Below are 22,414 nucleotides of genomic sequence, written 5' to 3' on the forward strand. Positions count from 1 at the left end.
GACTTGTTCACTAATGTTCATGGTAACTTTGTTTTTAATAGCTAAAACCTAGTAACTTCTAGGTCTATCAGCAGGTGAATCAAACAGATTGCTTACCCATGGAGTGGAATACTAGTCAGAAATGAAAAAGGATTGGAATACTGATTGGATGAAACTCATAATAATTGTGTTCATTGAAAGAAGCCTGACAAGAAGTATATACTGTACAATTCCATTTATATTGAGAATATAGGAAATTCAATTTAATCTATGGTAACAAAGCAGATCATTAGTTTTATGTGCATTTGCCAGGGTGTGACAGAGTGCAGGAAGGAGAGATTACAAAAAAACTGGAGGGAGCTTTTAGGGGTGTGTTCATTAATCTTGATTGTGTAGTGATTTCATGAGTATATGTATGTATCAGAACTTATCAAATTATATACTTTAAATATATACAGTTTAATGTATCTCAATTATACATTGAAAGGTTTATAAACAAAATAGAACCAACTGAACATGAATTTATGGGTTTGAAGTTAGATCTCCTTTGTTTGCTTAGTGCGAGATGTTTTGTCCAGGAAATCAACTAACTGATGGTCACTAAAAAAAATTCACATAGCGTATAAAAATCCAAAGAGAAAGTAACAAATTGGAAATTTTATGACGTGTGTAACCAGCGTTAAACTGTTGATGAACATGCTTTCAGAACATGCTTTCAGACATTTCTTAGGCATGTGTAACCCAGAGATAAATGTTTGTGTTTATGGGATAATACTATGGGTAGTCTTAGGTAATTAGCTTTTTTTTCACTCTATACTATGTTTTGAATGTTTGTTTTTAAAAGTTTGTGCAAATGTGAACAGAATGATTATGATCTGGCAGCTGTGTGCTGACACTACTGGGAGCTCAAGTAGCTTCTTTGTTTCACTAGCAGCTGGTCCTAAATGGCCAGCTGAAGTCTGATTTTTTTTTTCTGGGTGGCGGTGAGGGTTTTAATGTAACCTTTACTTTTGAAATAAGTATGTAGAGATAAAAAGCAAGTTTTGGTCGTAAAAGGTAGAGAATTTCCTTGTTTATATCTCTGGCCATTTCTTCCAAAATATATTTTAAAGGTCCTTATTATTTCAATAGACTGTGTTTAACTTGTATTTCAGACCATATTTACATAAGTGTTTTATATTTGAACTGTGTGAAAATAAACTATCCTGGAATAGTCTGTTAGGTACTCTAACTAATGATTAAATATATACTTATTAGTATCTTATGCTATAAAAGTGAGTCAACTGTCAAAATTCTTCTGATAAAGTATTTGTTTTTGTGATTCTGATTTTTAAAAAAGAAGTATGTGATCTTTTCAATAAAAAAAATACTTATCATTGTAAAACTAGTACTAGTTAAAAACTAGTTAAACTGGTACTGAATGTTTTTAAGGAAAAATATCAGTTCTTTGCGACTTCTTCCGTCTCTCTCCTTGCTTTTACCCTTCTCCCCATAAATGCTGTTTTTCCAGACGAAACCATTTAAAATTCTGTTAGCTGTTTTTTTCCCCCTAGTATCTGTCTGTGTCTAAACAATAGGCTAATATTGCTATGTGTGATTTTCATAAGGATGATTGATTGGATAGGCAAAGGATAAAAGTTCCTTTAATGTAAGGAAAGGATACAAGAAATTGATTCGATTAGGATGGATTCCAGAATAGAGGATACAGTGGCACTCCATGTGGAGAGGCACACTTGGTCTGCAGATTGTTAGGAGAGTAAATGACCAAATCGTGTTTTGGGGCGATGGTGGAGAGGATTCCCTCTGACCTTCTGAGAACTTTGCTTTTGCCATTCTCAACAGGATTTTTATATTTTCTTGATTTAAAAAAATTGTTGAAGAGTCTGATTACTTCCTTCCTTGCTGATCAGGTTGTAGTAACTTGGGAAAACCCCTGTGCATTCTTGGATTTTTACTGGGAGACTAAGAGAATTGAACGTTAATTTCTCATGCTTACCCATCTACCTAGCAATTCTAAGCTTAGGGGCTTTCTGAGGTCTGTATTTCTAGCTGTTTCTTGATTTGTCAATTTTAGATTTTGCATGTTGACTCTCTCTTATGATAGCTAAGGATTTATCTCTCTTATATGAACACCATTTCCTCTTTTTCATCTTCCCCACTTTGTTATATTACATTAAATCATGAACAAAATTACAGACTTTGATTACTTATAAAGCTTTTCATTTTTCTTGCCATGATTTATTGCATTCTGTGTTCATTTGTACCATTTTCTGTACACTTATTCAAATTTTCAGTAGCCACTCAATATATTAAGTCTGTTGTGTGCCTATTAACCACTCTCCCCACCACTCCTCCTCCTCAAAGTCAGTAAGTCTATCAACCTCTTTTCCTCTGTGACCTCCCTTCTGGAGTTCACCATCGTTGTGCTTCAAACTGAACTAGTTGTGTTGCTATACCTGTCTCATTTTTTTGTCCTTTTAAATAGTACTCTACCTGAACTTTTGACTATCTCCTTTTAGATTTCTTGTTTCCTGTGTCTCGTATTTTCTTCATTGATTTCTTGTGTGTGTGTGTGGTGTGTGTGTGTATAGCATATCCTTCAGTAGCTTCCTAAGAGAAAGAGTGCATGTGTACATGTATGGTAATTTTTTTAATCTTTGTGTATGTCTGATGATCTTTTACATTTTTTTTTCCCTTCAGTCTTATTAACTGGTTAATACAGAGTTTTTGTTGAGAATTTTGAAGGCCATTGTCTTCCAGCATCTCATATATCTCTTTTTTATATTACCAATTTTTTCTCTATAGAAGCCTTTAGGATTTTTTTTTTTTGGTCCTTGATGTTAGAAAACTATTATTATGTAACATTTTGTTCTTGTGTTATGAATGTAGATTTTTTTCCCTTGTCTGTCTAAGCATAATAATTAGAGTTGCTTTTGTTTGGGTTTTGAAGGTTTCACTTTTCTTCCCTGCTTTATCTGTGGATTGTCCTCTTCTGATTGCTTATTGTGATGTTTCTCCTTCACAGTGGAGACTTTCCTTCAATATTTGGTGACTGTTGGCTGTCTGTAGTTAAATGTAAGACATTAAAAAGCTTATTCTGTTTATTTGCATAGGAATAAGAAAAACTCTGGACGAATATTTTCTAAACTCTAACATTCATGGTAGGGTACCTGTATTTCAGCATTCTGTACAGTTAAATATTTTTGTAACAGTCCTGAATTGCTTTTATGAGTTTTTTTATACTTTAATAGTTTTTTTATTGCTGTGTAGTAATAATTATCTATTGCCGTGTACTACATTACCCCAAAACTTGGCTGCTTGCAATAACAAACATGTAGTATCTCCCAGCTTCTGAGGGTTTAGGAGTGTGACATAGCTGGGTGGTTCTGGCTTAGGGTCTCTGATGAAGTTGCAGTCAGTCTGTTGGCCAGTGTGGCAATCATTGCAAGGTTCAAATGTGGCTGAAGGATTTGCTTCCAAGCTCACTTATGTCGTTGGCTGGCCTCAGTTTCTTAAGAGCTATTGGACTGAGGGCCTCAGTTCCTCACCTGATAAGCATTTGAGTGTCCTAAAAAATGGCAGCTGTTTGCCCTATTGCCAGTCATTTGAGAGAGAGTTGATTTTCCATAAATATAAAAAGCTGCAGTCTTTTTATAATCTATTCTTGGATGTGATGTGACATCATTTTTTCCATATGCTTGCTATTGGTCATACAGACCAAACTGGGTGTAATGTGGGAGGGCACTACACACGGATTTGAAAACCAGGAGGCAGAGATCCTTGGGGACCAGAAGGCAGACTGGGATAGCCTGCCTCCAGGGTGGCTCCCGATGATCCCCTCCTGCTGGCATTCCTGTGAGTTATTCCCTCCCATATTGCACCATGGCTGATCCACGTAACCAGCTGCGTATGGCAGAAGTGATGGTGTGTTGCTTCAAAGATTAGGTTGTTAAAGACTGTGTCTTCCATCGTGGGTGCTGTCTTACTTGCTTGTGCTTGCTTGCATGTTCTCTCTCTCTCTCCCTCTGTCTCTCCCTCTGTCTCTGTCTCTTATTTTTGGATTACTCATTCTGGAAGAAGCTAGCCACCATGTCTTGAGGACATTCAGACACCTTGTGAGAAGCATAAATGGCTGGAGAGAAGAGGCCTCACGCCTACAGCCAGTGGGGAACTGAGACTTGCCAACAACCGTGTAAAGGAGCTGAGAAGTGGGTTCTCCATCCTCTGTTGAGCTCTGAGATTATTGCAGCCCTGGCTGACAGACAGCTTGACTGAAACCACATGAGAGACCTCGAGCCAGAGAAACTCAGCTAAGCCACTTCTGGATTCCTGACTCTCAGAATCTGTGGGATAATAACTACTGTTTTAATTTGCCAAGTTTTGGGTGAATTTGTTATATAGCCAAGAGCACTAATAAATAATGCAAAGAAAATTTGTTTTTCAAAAACCCCTCCCCCCAGTACCCCTCATTTGAAACCTCATTAGCAGATTGGTATGTGTGGGTTGGACTTGTTGACTGGTGGGACTTTATTGTGGCCTAATTATGCTAAAAGCCTGTTTTTTTTTTGGAGAGGGGAGATGACCCTTAATGTTAGTATCTGGAAGTCTGTTTTGAGAATCTTTTCAGTTTCTTTATAGAAAAGTCTTCATTTTCCTTCCTGAAGGTATAAAGCTGCTTTATTGTTAGAGTTGGCCAGAGAAAGGGGGCCAGAGTTACCATAATTAGGCAGTTTCATCTGTCCCTCCCTACTTCTGGCTTGCCAGCTGTCCCTCCGTTCAGAGATGCTTCTCTTTGGTTTCTCAAGGGAATAAACCTCTAATTTATCTCTGATTTATCTTAGGAGTTGTAAATTGTGAGGGTGAGATGGTAGACTGTTCCCCTAATTTGAGCTCCATGCCTTATCCGTGTCTTCTGAGATTTAGGGCTTCTGCAGGTGTTCTGGGCTTGCTTATCATATATAGACTCTTTCCGTTGGAATTGAGATTTTAGTTTCTTTGGTGCTGCTGAGTTCCTCATCTGCTTTCCTTTTTCTGGAAATTTGTGGAAACCTTTTTGACTTTCAATGCTTATATTACTGTTCTTTTTGATCCTATTTAAGTCTTTCTGCCATATTTATGAAGTCCAAGGGGTGTGAGTGTGTGTATTTCACTATTATTATATGTGCTATAATAGCAGGAAATATGTGACTACAGTTGCATAGAATTTTTGAGATACATTGAAATTTGGAGATGTTTTAATCCTCTTTATTGTTTTTACAACAGAAAAAAACCAGGTTCAGTGAAGTTAAATGTTTTCCCTTGATTACAATTAGCAGTGCAAGCCTGAGAGAGAATCTGTATCTCCTGACCCTGTATGTTTCCTTTTCTACCATGTCACACTATCTTTATTTATTAACTAGATTATTAAATTTTTGGTAATTTAAACCTATGTACAAACTAAGAATTGATAACTACATGGCAGATTTGGGGGATTCAGAATGAGTAAGCCTGTTTCCTGTGTCAGAGCAATCCCTGGATAAATCAAAATGGTTTTCTTACTTTCCTTTAGTTGAAGCTTTTTGTTGATTTCTGGTCTCATCTTTTGTTTTAAGTATTTAAAATTTTGTGTAATTTATGTGATAATCTTAATTTCTCAAATAGGTAGTGTTTTGAATAAGAGAGGCTTTTTTTTTCTTTAATTTAAAATTTCCTTTGACTTTCTTGGTTCTGATTTGCTTACTCTCTTCTGGTTTCTGATCTCTTGAGAGGAAGCTCAACATTCTTTTTTGTACAAGGTATATAAGTAAATATCCATAGTATAAGCCTTGCATGCAGCATTTATAAACATTGGTGGGGAGAAAAACAATTAAGAAAAGTTTCTTAGTAAATCCTTTCTGTGTGCAGTGAGCTCTGGACACCAAGGAACTGCACTATGCTTTTTTGTCATGTGACTGTTAGCATAGTGCTGAATACGCGTTAGGCACTTGGTAACTATATCTGACTGAAAAGCCTTTTTTAAGTGGAATTTTAAGTGTTAAAAGTTAATGAGGATATTGATACTTTTTTCACATATATTTTTGTGAAGTTATATTTTCCACATGCTATGTCACGCTTTTCAGAGCAGTTTTTAAAAGAACAAGAACCATTATATCCTAATGGTCTTTGCACGTTGGAGTGGTGTGCAAAAAAGGGTTGAATCTAAAGAAGTGCCATGGAAAATTCTTCTGAAAAACTTTCAAGAGTGAGGAGAAAAATAAAAGTATAATAATTTTTAGTAATTATCTGATAATAATAGCATTTATTCAGCATATATTAGCTGTGTTTTTATATGGTATTATTTTAGCTCTTATGACAATTTTCTGAGGTAGTTATCCTCATAAAGAATAACTTAGCGTCTAAGGCATTTGTTCATGACCAAAAAAATGTATCAGTCATTGTGCAGAGTATTTGTTTTACTTGTAGGCTTGTATTCTTTATTTTCCACTATCTTACTATAGAAGTATTAATTTGAAAGTGGAAAACTCTATATCCAGATTTTTTGAGTATAAATTAAGTAGATACGTAAAGGTTTATAAACTTAATGAAATTCTGTTCTTCAGTTACAGGTATAATGTAAGTGAGAAAAATGTGTGTAATTTGCTCTAAAAATTGTTAGCATTCAGTTTTAATTAATGCCTTTGAGTAGATTACTGATTTCTTTGTGAGAGGTTGAAAGACTCAAAAATTCTCATCTTGACTAAGCTTTCAAAACAGTGCACTTCTTGTGTTGGGAGGATGGTATGTTGCCTACAATTGACCTGTTTCCAGAATACAGCAAGCATTGACATGATTCAGAAATATAGATACTCATTTGATATTAAAAAATTAAAATTTCTTCTAGAGTATCCTATTGTTTATTTGAAGATTTTAAAGCTAGTTTTCCCCTTGAATAAGAAAAAATTAAGATCTTTATCTAATTAAAAGAAAAAGCAGAGTCAAGTTAGTCAGTTTTAATGTATCCAATTTGCCAAATATAACAACTGAAAATAAGTAGGAACACTTGTGGCAGGAAGTAAGCTATTGAAAATAATCTTTTTCAGCATATTGAAGAGACACAGTGGGTGTGAGGGGAGAAGGAAATATGGAACATGTAAATACTTCCCAGATGAGTTTGGTCTAATTATGGAGAGTAAAGAAAGAGGTATGTATTAATAGGAATGGAAAACGGAGGGAAGGAATGCATAAGACAGATTTGCCTTAATTATTTCTGACACCAGATAAATATCGCAGAAGTTAAGAGGAATGAGAGAATTAATGAAATGATAATTGGGAAATAAAAATCATCATCAGAAGTGAAAATACAGTTTTAAAAAGAGAAGCTAGAGTAGTTTAGAAACTATGTTTTTCTCAGTGATGTAAATCTTTAGTGGTAGAATGATGTGAACCCTAGGTAAATCTTGATTAATGTAAGCATGCATGAAAGATATTACTTTAATGTCCACTACAGAAATACTGAGAGTAATAGTAGTTGGTCATAAATTTCAATGCTCATTACTCAATGCCAAAAATTTACAGCTGAATTATTTTTATGAACTAAGATGAATTACTTCGATAAATGAGTGTATATTAGGTGGATATTAACACTCCTAACAGTATTTAGAGTGTATGTTAAACTCCAAACGGTATATTTAGAATGTACATTAACACTCCAAACAGTATTTTTGGAGTGTTGTGATACTCTGTATATAAGGTTAAAAACTATTATTGTTTTGTTTTACAAATTCTGAAATGTCCTGACACTTGTAGTTAAGTCTTTATACAGCTATTTTGCAGTGTTTTTCTTCTATAAGTTATAACATTATGTTTTATATATTTAGGTCTTTAATTGAGCCTGAATTGATTTTGTATATGATATGAAGTAGGGATACCGTTTTTAGAAAGTTTTTCTTATAGGAATCAGCTGCTTTATAACTGTATTTTGAATAGTCCAGCCTTTACTCACTGATCCGCAGTGCCGATTTTTATTTACCTCTAGTTTGGTTTCTTAATTCTATTTTTTTTCCCCTCCTGGTCTGTCTGTCTGTCCTTGAACTAATGCCAGCCCTATCTTTATTTTATTACTAAAGTTTTACGGTATGTCTTGATGTCGGATAGAGCAAGTCCCTACATTTGGTTCTTATTCAAGAGTTTTCTTAGTTGTTCTTGGCTCTTTTCTTTTGTCCATAGATTTTAAAATAAGTTTGTTGATTCCTATGAAAATTCTTTCTGAGATGTTGTTTGGGATTGCATTACATTTATAGATTAATTTGGAAAAACGAGCTCTTCACCATATGGGTTTTTCTGTCTCTACATATATTTCTCCATTTAGCTTATGTATTCTATTATATATTTCAGTGACACATAGGTTCTAAGTACATTAAATACAGGGTTACAAAATTAATAGTATTTTTTAAACTTATACATCTTGTGGTAGTGATCATTGCTAAATTTGTTATAAAAATAAATGATTTTTGGAAAACATTCAAACCATTCAGAAGCAATTAAAAGTAACAGTGAAATCTGGGGTAATTTACTATATCTGCAACAGTGCTGTCCACTGGAACTTTCTGTGATGCTGAAAATGTTATATAGTGTTGTCCAGTATGGTAACCAGCAGTCACATTTATTTAGCTTTGAACATTTGAAGTATGATTAGTGCAACTGATGAATAGAATTTTAAAATTTTATTTAATTTTAGTTAAATTTAGTCATGTGAGTAGTGGTTATAATATTAGACAGTGCCACTTAGGTTTTACTGCAGAATTTTACAGTTTTCTTTATAAAAGTACTTTTTTTAGGTTTATTCTAGGTATTTTAAAAATATGGTTGTTGCTATTGTGAGTAGAATATTTTTTCAATAACACTTTTTAGATTATTACTGGTATTTGGAAATGCTACTGAATTTTGAGTATTTCCTTTAACTTGGTTACCTTTGACCTTCATTAAAAGAAAGATGAGCTTTGACTATTTTGATTCTTTCTTTTAGAATTTGAAATAAACTGGTATTTAATTCTGAATCTTTATATTTCATATTATGGAATTGGACTTGAGTTGCTCTGGAGTTTCTTCAGTTAAGACTTAAATTATGAATACTAAATGAACATGGACTCATTTATGAAGACCTCATTTTGCTCCAGATATTTTTAATAGTGTTCTTTGTAGCTTCTCTGATGTTCAGACCTTACTTTGAATATTGAGGGAAATGGTATTCCTAAGGCTTACCTAAACATGGATTTATTTTTAACAGTTCACTTGAGCTCATAGAAATTTTTTGGAGCACCTGAATTTTCATCAGCATTTTTCAAGTACTGGGACTACAATGTTAAATAAATTTCTTGCCTTTAACAGCTCGTCTAATTGAGGAGAGACAGATGTAGAAAGAAATTGCTTCATCACCGTAGTTAAGATTGTGCTCTGGAACAACTTGTAGTTGTGTGACTTTGGTTATATTTCTTAATCTAAGGAAGCTCAGTTTCCTTGTGAGTCAAATAGGAATATTAGAATAGGAATATTATAATGTAAGGGTTGAATGAGATAATTTATGTATTTGCCATATGTTAGCTAATACTATTGGCTACTAAGAAGCTCGAAATGTCTCTTATCTCTGTTACAAACAATGGAGACAACTTGAGGGGGTTTAATAACCAGGGGGATGACATGATCAGATTTACATATAGAATTACATAAATCACTGTGTCTGCAGTAGACCAGGGGATTTGAGGAGATAAATTAGGGAAGGCTATAGTGTTAGACCTGTTGAGAGATGGTGACCTGGTTGTTATAGTTAGGAGAGGATAGTTGGGAGAAAGTTCATTAATACTGTAGTGTTATAAAGGTAAGACTTGATTAATGAAAAGGACAAAGGAGTCAGGGGTGACATTTCAGTTTTAGTTTTGGGGAGTGACTAGATTGTTGTTATTTATAACTGAGTTAGTATGAGAGGGAGTAGAGAGATTGAGTTCAGTTTTGTTCATGCATGAAATGAATATGTGATATCCAGGTGGGCATACTCAGAAGAGAGTCTGATTTATGTTTCTGGTGGGTAGAGGATTCATGACTGAAGAGCTCTATCATAAGTAAATGTTATATTTAATTGTGCTTTGACACAATGCCATTCAGTAAATATTAGCTGTTATTACCATTATCATCATCATCGTTAGCATCATCATCATCATAACTACTACCACGATTATTATATAGGTGATATTTAAGCAACCAGTAGACGAGCCTTTCTAGAGAAAGAGCATAAAGTAAAAGGAGAAGTGGTTGGAAGATAGAATATTTCATGGATGAATAGATGAAGAAGGATTACCGAAGGAGATAGAGAAGAAATGGTGAGCTTTTAGCAGGAGAGCTGAGACAGGGTCTCACAAAGTACAGTGAGTTTGTATGACAAAATGGTTAATAATGTCAGTTATAACATCTCTGGCAACATAAAGCCTGCAAAAGTCCACTGAATTTGACAATAGCATATCAGTGGTAACCTCAGCTAGGTAAATAACAGTGGAGTGACAGATAGGGACAGAAGTCCGATTAGAATGTACTTAGAAATAAATAGGAAATGTGATATAAAGTGTGCTGATTTTGTTGATGTGGCCCAAGAGCCAAGTGGAGACAACTTACAAGTACCAAATTTTAAAAATGTCTATTAATGAAAATATGTGGCTAGTCACTATGAATAATTATCAACAATTTTAAAAAAAGAATATAGTTTGGTGTGTTTAGCTTTAAATCTAGTTTAATTATTTTTCCTCCAGCCTTCTCCAGTTGAGTTTTAATCTTCATCTAGTTTACTAATGAGAATTTAAAATACTATTTTCATAAACCTTGTAACTTTTTGCTATTATTTGCATTCTAACCCCATGGTTTACTCTTAATCTATTACTTTATAAGCCTCTTAAATTTTACCTTTAGTGATTAGTGGTGGTTAATATGTTTGGTCTCTCTTTTTCTTTCTTTCCAGTGTGTTTTAATTAACTTTTATTTTTCAATTGCAAGAGCCAGTTAAACATGTGAAGTTGTTTAAAATCTTTGCAATATCCAGACTGTCTACCTGATTGATTCTGTCAGATTTATTAAACTACAGGATACCATTAGGGTTCTTTGGTCTGTGAATTCTTTGCAGATTTCTGGAATTTTACTTGTTTATTTCTCAGAAGGCAATCTTAATTGCAAGTATTTATAGAATATTTTATTGTCATCCTGCTATGTAGCAAGTCTTGGTTTGGCATAAAGTATCTATGAAATGGGGTAGGGCATTTCATTTATGATTGGGCTGTTTGTGGGCTTCACTTTCTCTTCAAGGATCTTTTTGAGCCTGAAATTCTGTTATGCTAATCTTCTTCAGGGAAAGAGCATACTTGAATAAATAATGTTTGTTTCTGTCTCTTACAAAAGGCCCAAACTTCGTTTTATTACTGTTCGTAGCACATTACTGCTGTTCTAGCATATCTCAATAGTTACCTATAATGTATTAATGCATTTTACTTATGTATTATGATATTTAATTATAAATCTGAAATAACAATACCATTTTCTCATTGCCCATGGTGGGAATGGCATTAGTGGGTTTTATTCGTTGTTTTTTTGTTTGTTTGTTTGCTTCAGGTGTGTCTTCCTTAAACAGCTCAGAGTGAGGAAAGAACTCCTTCTTCTCCTCTCCCTTCCGTGTTCCCTCTTTCTCCCTCCTTTCCCTCTCCCCTCCTTCCTACTTATTTGTTACCTGTTGCTCTCAATATTTATACAATAAAATATTTAAATTTATTTAAATTTTTAAAATACAAGATAAGTTTTGAACTAATCTTTGGAGGTTTACAGATTCATTTGTTGAGAAGTTTAAGTGAAAGCTACATCCAGATGAGTATCATAACCACATTCTAAAGTGTTATATGTATTTTTTAAAATATTTTTTTCTAATTTCAAAAAAATATTATTTACATTTTGAAAGAGCATGAAGAATATATAATATTTTGACATACATGTTTCCACCTCTTTTTGGGAGTATTTACAATCTTCTTTTTTTTTTAAACTTAATATTGTACCATTTCCCTGTGGTTGAACTATACTTTATTGATGCAGTTGGCTCCTTTTTGGATGGCATAATTGTTTGCAGTTTTACTTTTTCATAAATAATGCTCTAGTTGACATCCTTGTACAGAGCTCTCTGATATTTCCTTAATGGAAATCTGTAGTCATGCAGTTGTTTCAAAATATGTGAAACACTTTAATATCCTCCCCACTTTCACTTATGAGCTTATTGAATTATTCATTTTATAGAGGTGCAGGCACCTCTAATAAAGAGGGGAGGGGTATTTATTACGTGTTAAATAATGTGCTGGGCCTTTTGCATGTATTATCATTTTTAATCCACATAGCAAAACTGTCACATAGGTAGTTTTGTCCTCTTCAGAGAAATTAAATGGCTTGTCTACTTAATGGCAGAATCAGGTCTTAGACTTTCAATCTAATGTTCTTTCACTGGCTCAGAGGCTCTCTTTGTAGGGGCTTGTGGCAGGAATAAAGAGGTTCCCTTCCCTGCTCTCTCTCCTGCTTCCTCATCTTCTGCTGACTGGAGTGTATGTCTCTTCCCTCTGGTAAATTCAGGTAGAAAAAAGGCTGGAATACCTTTTGCTGTCTCTGGCATTTTAAGAGACTATGTTCATGTTTGAATCTAAGAAATGGATATAAAACCAGAACATTTTAAAATCATGTCTTTAGGAAACAAAACCCAACTGAAAAATAGGCTCTGCTTTGGTATCATTCTGGAAAAGACATAGTAGAAAGTTGAAGTATATGTGGCTCTCTACTTTCACTAAGTTGAATTTTCTCTTTGAAGTTTATTAATTTAAAGTGTCAAATATTCAGATAATAAGTTAAATGTAATAGAAAGATTCAAAAGGCTGTGTATCTTTTGTTCTACCAACAGCATTTAGGTTGGCAGAACAGGACATACAAATGAAAATGAGAACTGCCTGTAATTATAGCCCCACATTTAAATAAACATTGACATTAAATGATTCAGTGAGAAATAGCCCCGTTTATTATTCCCTCTTTGTATGAACATTATACATTGTACCTAACGTTATTGTAATACCACATTATGAGCAGTTACTTTTATTCTGATTTGTCTTCTGAATTGTGAGGTCCTTAAGGGCAAGAAACGTTTTTTATTTCTCTATCACTAGCCAGCTAGAGAAAGAGGGAAAGTAGCATTGATTGAGTTCCTATTTTATATGTACCAAGCACTTTGCTAAGACACAGATGTCGAATCCACTGATTTCAAACTTTATAACTTCCATAAAAAAGTTTTGATAAAAAGTATTTCACTTGTTAATATTTGTGATTTTTATATTATAATGTTAAATAAAACTGATAAATCACAATTTTAGTGGACTAAATACCATAGTGGTTTGATACTTACCATTATTCATTTATAAAAAGACACAAATAAGCTTTTTTTTAACATTTAAAATTTTTATATTCCTTTCTCTGTTTAAATTTATGTATCTATTACACTTTTCCCCACCAGATTTTATCCTTGTGTGATGATTTTTTATGCATGAATTATGTTTTGCATGTAATATATTATGCATACATTATGAAGGCAATGTATTTTTATGCATTAAAACCTTTCATGCATGTTGATCACCCTTTCATATGTCTCTACAACTAATATATGTGTGAAGTCAAGTTTTTAAAAAAAAATCTCCTAGTCATTAAATTGTGATTAGTATATAGTTAGTAAAACAGCATAAATATGTTAAAATGTTGTTAAATCATTATTATACACAAGAAAATTAAGTTATTGGACTTGCATCTTTTAATGAGATGGGTGGAGCTGATCTTTAATTTTTTTCAATTAATTCAACCTTTGTGCATAAATAATACTCAGTGCTGCAATAAGACCATGTTCAACATCAATTTTATTGCCTCTTTCTTTTAGTGGTATAAGTGCTGAGAGATCTGTTCACATAATTAATTGATAACAGACAGAGTTTTGTTTCAGCAGTTGTCACTCAATTATTTGAACTCTTCTAGCATCAAATGATTTATCATCAAAAATTATTTTTATTTATCTGCCAGCTGATAATTTGATTAGGTCCTTGAGTTTTGTTGGAAGCAAATAATAGAAACCACTTGACTTGCCAGTTATTAGAGTCATTAGAGACTTGCAATTCTGGGAAGTATACCAAAAAAGCTTTATTAAGTCTTCTTAAATAACTAGTAATTATATCTGTTAGTGTTTTACTTAATAGGCATGCTTTTACTTCAGCATTTTAGGAGGTGCTGAGAGAAGTTAAATATTGTTTATTTCGATATACCTATGTCAAAAATGTGTTCTTTTGATAAAATATTTTTATCAAGTCCTTTAAACATGTTTTAGCGAAAGCCATTTGTTCAGTTTAAAGCCATTGTCTGCCTTGGAATCTTGTTGGCAAAACTGCTTTTCATTGTCAAACCAATCAGTTTTAATTTCTGATAGAAAAAGTCTGGCTTTATTTTTCAATTCAAATAAATAATTTCATTGTATTCCTGTGACAATCATCTTCTCCTTGGTAGATAAATGGAAGGCAGGGAGCCTTGTTTAAGTATGTTGCTTGGAAGAAATAAATTGACACTGTCTTTCTTGTTCATTTTTAGAAACTCGCTTAGCTTTGCTTCAGCAGGTTCTCCCTGAAAAGCAACATCTTCTTTAACGATGAACGTGGGATGGAAATGATAAACTTTTTAAGTGAAAATTGTGACCAGCTTCTGCCCCATTCCATAATATATCTGAAACTGGAATGTCATATCACAATTCCTCCTTTTTAATTTCTAGCGTCATTCTTTATAGTAACAATGTATAAAACAGGAAACCCTATAGTCAATTTGTCATACTTTAAGTAAGGAAGGGTTTTCAGACAAAATATTATGAATCATTCCTTGTTTAATACTTCAGAGGTTTTTATACCCAGGTAATGCAGTACAGTTCCATTCAGGATGAGTGAGAGGTTTGCCACTCTTTTTATAAAGTGAGTAAAGGCATTTGTAGAAGGGGAGTCAAGAAAAGAGAATTTATTAATATATTAAATTTTGGGGGGAGGGAGTAATTAGGTTTATTTATTTTAGTAAAGGTACTGGGGATTGAACTCAGAACCTTGTGCATGCCAAGCATGCACTGTACCACTGAGCTATACTCTCCCCCCAAGAAAAGAGAATTTAGATGACTTCTCCGCTTGGACCCTGGACCTCTCTGATCCATTGTCCGACAGATTAGTTTTAGAAAAGGGATAAATGCAAGTGGAAACTGAAGCCCTGTCTTTTGTTGTTTATCTATTTCTCTGTACTCCTCAGAAAGTCTGTTTTATCTTCAGCAGTATAAATATATGTTATTGGAAGATCTTTGTTCTGATAGTTATGGTAGCTTCTATTTTACAGCCAGGGAAACTTAGACTTAAAGAGGTGAAATAATTGCCTATGATCATTAAGCTAGTCAATGATTTAGTCGAGAACTCCAGAATATATTTTTCCTCCTGTGTCACACTACCTAGTAAGTTTACTATGTATTTAACAAATGAATAACTGCATATTGTTTTGTGAATTCTTAAATTATTAACATTGTAGTAGTTTCTTCAGTTTTGAACTGCTGGATGATTAGAACATTACAGATGATTTCACTACAGAAGAATATTGAAGATACCTAATGTTTTCAAAGCATGGTCAAGTTGATCCAGCTTCAGCTCTTGAGATGGTGTCTATAGAAGTGACTAATAGAGCATCAGAGAAGTTGAGCATTTTTTAATATTTTATCAATTAAGACAGACCTGTTAACCATGTAATAATGCTTATTTGATAGGGGTAAACTGACTGTATATTGATACCACAATCAGATGTCTATGAGGCAAACATACTTACATGTTTATATGACCAGCATATTTCTGTTTCTGTGTTATAGGTATTCTCTTAAACCAAATGACCAAATCTTGGCTGAAGACAAACACAAGGAACTGTGAGTGCATTGAACCCTAGATTGTACATAATTTACTCTGTCTATGGCGTTGATATGTATAATTTAAAAAATTTCAAAAAGTATAAAATGTAAAGATGTAATAAATACTATGATCTTAATCCTAATAGGATTAGGATAATTTATACTACATAAGGTTAACATGGGAAATAATTGTTCCTGTGTGCACATTAAAATGTGTAGTATTGTATTCCATCATGTAGACTAAGGGTATTTTGGGAAATTTGTCATTTCATTTTCTTTCCCTAGATAAAGTGTTAAATTGTCATTGTTAATTTTGGTTCTTGCTCAGTGGACTTTCACCTTATGCTTAAGATGGAGAAATATAATTTTCTTTCTTTTGTTGCCTTATGAAAAAGTAAATGCCTAACTATGTTTAGCACAAGGTAAAACACTTTAAATATAAAGTTTTAAATGTGAGTGAAATTTTGTTTCTTTTTAAAAATTTAATGTTCTTAGGGTTCTATTATTCAGATAAAAGTAACTGTACACAGGATTCTGGGACATCTCTGTTGCTAATTTTCTGCCCTATGGTAGTATCTAAAAATATTACTACCTCACAGGAACTATGAGGTTTTTGGTTAAAAATTATAGATTTGGGACTTGCAAAAATTCATCTTCTTGCTTTGCAGTATCATAAGATTGTCCAAAGAGGGAAGCCCCCCACAAAATATATATGCTTTTATTTTCTAATAGTCTAGGTTTTTTCTATCACAGAGCAATAAGAAAGTTCTGATAACCTTAATTATTATGCAAATACCTAATGTCAGATAATATTCTAGAATTAAGAATTAGGAATTTGAGGCTGACTATACCTTCACATTGGACCACCCTTGTTCTTGATAATAATTAAGGTTCTATCCTGTTTATAAATACATTGGTGAATTTTACAAACTTCCTTGGAAGTTTCCCTAATGTTTGACATTCCCTTATGTTAACAATATTTTAACTTCTGATTCAATGCTCTCATGGTTTAGTTTAATATAATCCTCAGTTGTGTATGGAGAATAACTTTTTTTTTGTAGATAGAGTGCTTCAAGACTGTTATTTTATTTTTAAGATTAAGTAATGATTTTTCCAAGTACTTTTTAAGCTGCTTTTTAAAAACTCTGTCCTGAATATTTTCCAAATTATATTTTCTTTCTTCTCTCTTATTGAAGAGATTGTAATAAGTGTTAATCATAAAATGGTAGGCTTGATGTGCAGAGGAAGGATTTCTTTAAGAGTTCTTACAGTTCTTACATCCCATTGTTATGCTGGCCTTTCATCAGTATTTTTATATTTGTTCTGTCTTCATTGGATTATACTCTCCGTAATGGGTTCTCAAATATATTGTCCAGATAATTTATACAGTTTCTTTATTGCCAAGTATGGTCAGTGAGGGTAGGTGATTGTCACTGGACCATTGGTTGATTGCTTATTACTTATAAGCCTGGTAACAACTTTTTTTGGTTTGGGAATTAGGTAATTAGTCAACCTAGAGTTTCCTTTGGGCCTTCTAAACTGTGACCAATATTAAAAATACTGAAAAACTGCAATAATATGAATATTTTCATTTTATTTAATATGTAACTCATATTAATGTGTTAATTCATTTACAGTTTCTTTAGCTGTCTGTGATATAGTTCACCCTTATGGGTAGACTGATTTTTTTTCTTACATTTTATTATGAAAAATTTTAAATAGGATCCATATATTCATAATCCATAATCCATATATTCATAACCTAGATTTTATCATTAACATTTTACTATACTTTATCACCTGTCTGTTCATTCTTTTGTCTGTCCATCACTTCATTTGGTTTTTGAATGCATTTAAAAGTAAACTGCAGACATCAGTGTTTCCCCATAAATATTTCAACATGCATACCACCAACTAGAGTTCAGTATTTTAAGAGTTTTTTATCTTTACATATAAAGTTTTCATACAGTGAAATGCACATATCTTAAGTGCATATTTGCTGAGTCTTGATGAATGCATAAATGTTTGTAACTCAGTCCTCTGTCAAGATATAGAACATTACTGTCACTCTAGGAAATTCCTTTATGCCTTTTTGTAGTCACTCTGCTCCTGCCCTCCCAGAGGTAACCATTATTACAGGATTTTTTTCTACTATAGGTTAAAATTTTCCTGTTCTGGAATTTCTTATTAATGGAATCATATGTATGTTCTGTTTTATATAATACTTCTTTCACTCAGTATAATATTTTTTATATTCGTTCATGTTACTGCACATATCAGATAATTTCTTATTACTGTGGATTAACATTAATTGTTTATCTGTTCTCTTATTGGTGGTGGGCATCTAGGCTGTTTCCTTTAGTTTTTGGCTACTATGAATAAAGTTGCTATTAATATTTTTGTACAAGTCTTTTTGTGAACATGTTTTTATTTCTCATGGATAATTACTCAGGAGTTGATTTGGCTGAGTCAAAAGGGGAACAGTATATTCAGTTCTATAAGGAGCTACTAGATTTGCTTCTAGTAGTGTCATTTTACATTCCTACCAGCAATATATGAGAATTCTAGTTGCTCTACATCCTCACCATCTTTTGGCATTTGTTGGTTTTTCTAATTTTTGCTGTTCTGGTAGATGAGTAGTGGTATCTCATTGTGGTTTAATTTTATATTTCCATGATGACTAATGATATTGAGCACTTTGTCATTTGTTCATTGGCCATGTATATTTTCTTTGAAGAGTGTTTAGATCTTTTGCTGATGAAAGAAATTGGGTTGTTTTGTCTTTTTATTGATGAGTTGTGAAATTCCTTATATATTCTGGATACCAGTCTATCAGATGTATGTTAAAAAAATTTTTTTTTCCTCCAGTCCCAGTCTTACCTTTTTTCTTACTGGTATCTTTTGATAAGCAAGTTTTAATTTTTTATAGAGTCTCATTTATCAAATTTTGCCTGTATGTTTATTGCTTTCTGTGATTGTCTAGAAAACCCTTACCTATCCTCAGTTTATGACAGTACTCTTATTTTTTTTTTTTCTTTAAAAACTGTGTGAATGGTTTGAGCTTTTTTGTTTAGGTCTGTGATCTATTATGCATTAGTATTTGTATTTGGTGTGAGGTAGACGCTGAGGTTCATTTTTCTTTACCTATATGGATATCTAGTTATTTTAGGTCCATTTACTGAATAGACTTCACTTGTTGATTGAACTGTTTTGGTGCCTTTGTTGAAAATCAGATAACTGTAGAAATACGGGTTTATTCTGTTCCATTGATTTACTTGTCACTCTTTATGCCAGTAATACAGTATAGTAAGTATTGAAGTCAGTTACTATAAATCCTCCAACTTTGTTCTTCATTTACGAGATGGCTTTGGATGTACTAGATCCTTTATATTGGCCTATATTTTAGAATCAGTTTATCAATTTCCTCAGGAAAAATCTTTTGGGATTATCATGGAGATGTTGAATCTATCTGGGAGAGAACTGACACCTTAACAATACTTAGTCCTTCTTTAATTTTTCTCAGCAGTGCTTTGTATTTTTTAGTGAGAAAGTTTTGCATGTTGTTTGGCTAAATGAATTTTAATACCAGCCTTGCTTTATGACTATGAATTTAGAAACTAAAATTTGAGGGTTTCAAATTATATTTTCACATAAAGTGTATTAAGTTTGAATAGATGATCTTTTCTTCTCACAGTGCCTAATAGCTCTTCTGGATATACCATAACAGACCTTTGGTAGGGCGATCCTATCTTGTTAACAGTATCAGGTGTAAAATATTCTGGCTGAGTGTAAATTTCCAGAATTTTCTTTCTTTTTTTTTTTAGGCCACTTGGAACATCCTCTGAATTTGATTGTTGCATACTTTTTAAATTACTCTTCTTACAGATTTCTATTCCTTTTGAATATATTACATAGTAATTCTTTTATAAGTTAACTAACATTCATCACTAAAAGTGTATTGCAGTTATTATTTTTATGCCACATAGACATATTCAACTGTGTAGGAAAATGAATGATGTCCTTAATCTTTGCTAACTGTGGTTAAAATGAATGTCATAGGCCATGCCAGAGACTGGAAAAGAAAGGTAGATACTTAGCTCAAATCTGTCATGATTATTAGAGAAACTCTTTAAGGTATGTAGTATGATGGTAGGTTAATAGCTCAAATTTTTAATCTAATGGAAGTGCTCTGGAAAAAAGTTGTATGGCATTATGACAGGAAAAGTAAATTTTATTGATTGGAGTAGATTTTCAGGTGAGACTTTTTCTTTTGTCATTACTTACATTAACAATTTACATCTTTTCTAGGTTACCTTTTGTTTTGCTTACTTTATTTCAATTAAAAAATATGTTGGAAAGGAGTCCAGAATCTTACTAGGAGCTGTATGACTTACATCTTAATACTTAATGTGTACTCATTTTATAGAAAACATAAATTTCGTCAACCATTTTAAAATCAAGTGCCCTACCACTGGATTAATCTTAAATGACCCATTCTCTTTTTCCAGTGCAATTAAGTAAATTAACTCTGAGGACTATTATGCAATTATTAAAATGTTTTTAGGAAGATATTTAATATTGTGACATTTAGGTAGTTGAAAAGCTTCCTTGTACATATTCTAGAAGAGAATTGTAGTAGAATAGTAGTTTTGTGGATGATGGGGTTATAGGTGAAATTTTTTTCCTTCTTTGTACTTTTGTGTGTATTTAAAGTCTTTAATGGATTGTGTTATTCTATAACCAGAAAAAAGAATGCAATGAAAGAAATTCTAAATTCCCTAAACTTAAATTGGTAATTTAGTATGCTTATCTATTACAAGATGAACTTTTTCAACTTTATAATCATAATTGGTAAACTAAGTTAGCAAACATAATGATCTAAAGGTTGAGAGGACACAATTTAATTTTTTTTTCTGGTATAACATGAATTCTTTCTTTTTTTTAAACTTTTTTTTATTGAGTTATAGTCATTTTACATTGTGTGTCAAATTCCAGTGTAGAGCACAATTTTTCGGTTATACATGAACATACGTTTATTCATTGTCACAGTTTTTTTTTTTTTTTGCTGTGAGCTACGAATTCTTTCGTAATAACTAGTGCTTATGTAATAAGGATCTTATAATTGTGAGTATATGCTTGATTGATTTGGCATTGATTATCTTAATTCTTTTGGCTGCTGACTCTCTGCCTTGTAGTTTTTAACCTATACACTAAAGAACACTCTCAATTGAATGTTCCACCATCAAAGCAGGATATTAATTAAAACAAATTCACCAGCCCTTCATGAAAGCTGCTCATAAATAATCTCATTTGTGTCTTTACACTTTAAATAGACAAGATCTCTTTGTGCTCAAGATGAAGCTTTTAAAAATATCATATGAGGTGTAGATATAAACAACAGTAATTATCCAATTAATAATACCATGCTTTAATCTCATAAAACATTATTATTACTTCTTAATTCTAATCTGCTGAAGATAATCTTGATTCATCATGATACTGTAAAAATGCGTTGGCATCATCACATTAGCCGGGTTTTTTAAAATGTACCTCAAGAAACGTAAAAGCATAATATAAAGTAGAAAGTTTTGAATGAAGTTATTGATGTTGTATCTTTCCTACTCCATTGAAAGCTACCAAAAAAAAAAAAGATTGTCTTTTATATAACAGAGACTTAGCAAATACTTGAATAATTGAATGACCTTGCATTCCCACAAATGATACTTAATGCATAGAAAAATATAACTTAAAAGTTTTATGATTTTTGTTCATAGTAATTAATTTATATTCTTCTCCTGACTGCTACACACTCAAGGAAAGATATCTCATTTGTTCTTGTATCTTTAGTACTTCATGCCTGCTATGGCGTTCAAAAAATGACATAATTTTGGTACAAGTCCTCCATATATAACTCAGAAAACACATATCTAAGCTGTATATAAAGATTTAGGTTTTACTCCCAATCCTGCTAAGATACTTAGGATTAACATATTTTGAATTTTTGTCATTTTTCTGAATGGTGGTATAAAACACACTTAAAAAAAAAAGCAAAAAAAAAAAAAGGTACCTCAATTCTTTGTATATGTATTGGAGAGTACAGTCTTTTTTATTTATTTTATTATATTTATTTATTTTTTGGTTTGTTCTTTTGGGGGGGAGGGAATTAGGATTTATTTATTTATTTATTTATTTATTTTTTAATGGAGATATTGGGGATTGAACTCAGGACCTTGTGCATGCTAAGCACACCCTCTACACACTCTACCATTGAACTGTACCCTCCCCCAGGAGAGTACAATCTTAACTTTAATTATTTTGATGTTACTTTATGTGGTAAATATTAACTTTTTTTGTTTTTTGTTTTTTTTTAATTTTATTGAAATGTAGTTGATTTACAGTGTTGTTTCATGTGTACAGCAAAGCGATTCAGTTATATGTATACATACATATATATATTTTTCAGATTCT

General features: G+C 32.5%; 1 protein-coding gene across 2 annotated transcripts in view; it reads left to right on the forward strand.

Annotated features, from left to right (window-relative positions):
- The window catches only part of ADK (adenosine kinase), a 414,549-nt gene that overhangs the window by 34,617 nt on the left and 357,518 nt on the right, over window positions 1-22,414 (forward strand). For both annotated transcript variants that reach the window (XM_010963146.3, XM_045522789.2), the window contains exon 3: window positions 15,911-15,964. In XM_010963146.3, the coding sequence (XP_010961448.1) occupies window positions 15,911-15,964 (54 nt within the window). The remainder of the gene's footprint in view (window positions 1-15,910; window positions 15,965-22,414) is intronic.

The sequence above is a fragment of the Camelus bactrianus genome, chromosome 11 (genome assembly GCF_048773025.1).
Source record: "Camelus bactrianus isolate YW-2024 breed Bactrian camel chromosome 11, ASM4877302v1, whole genome shotgun sequence".
Classification (NCBI taxonomy): domain Eukaryota; kingdom Metazoa; phylum Chordata; class Mammalia; order Artiodactyla; family Camelidae; genus Camelus; species Camelus bactrianus.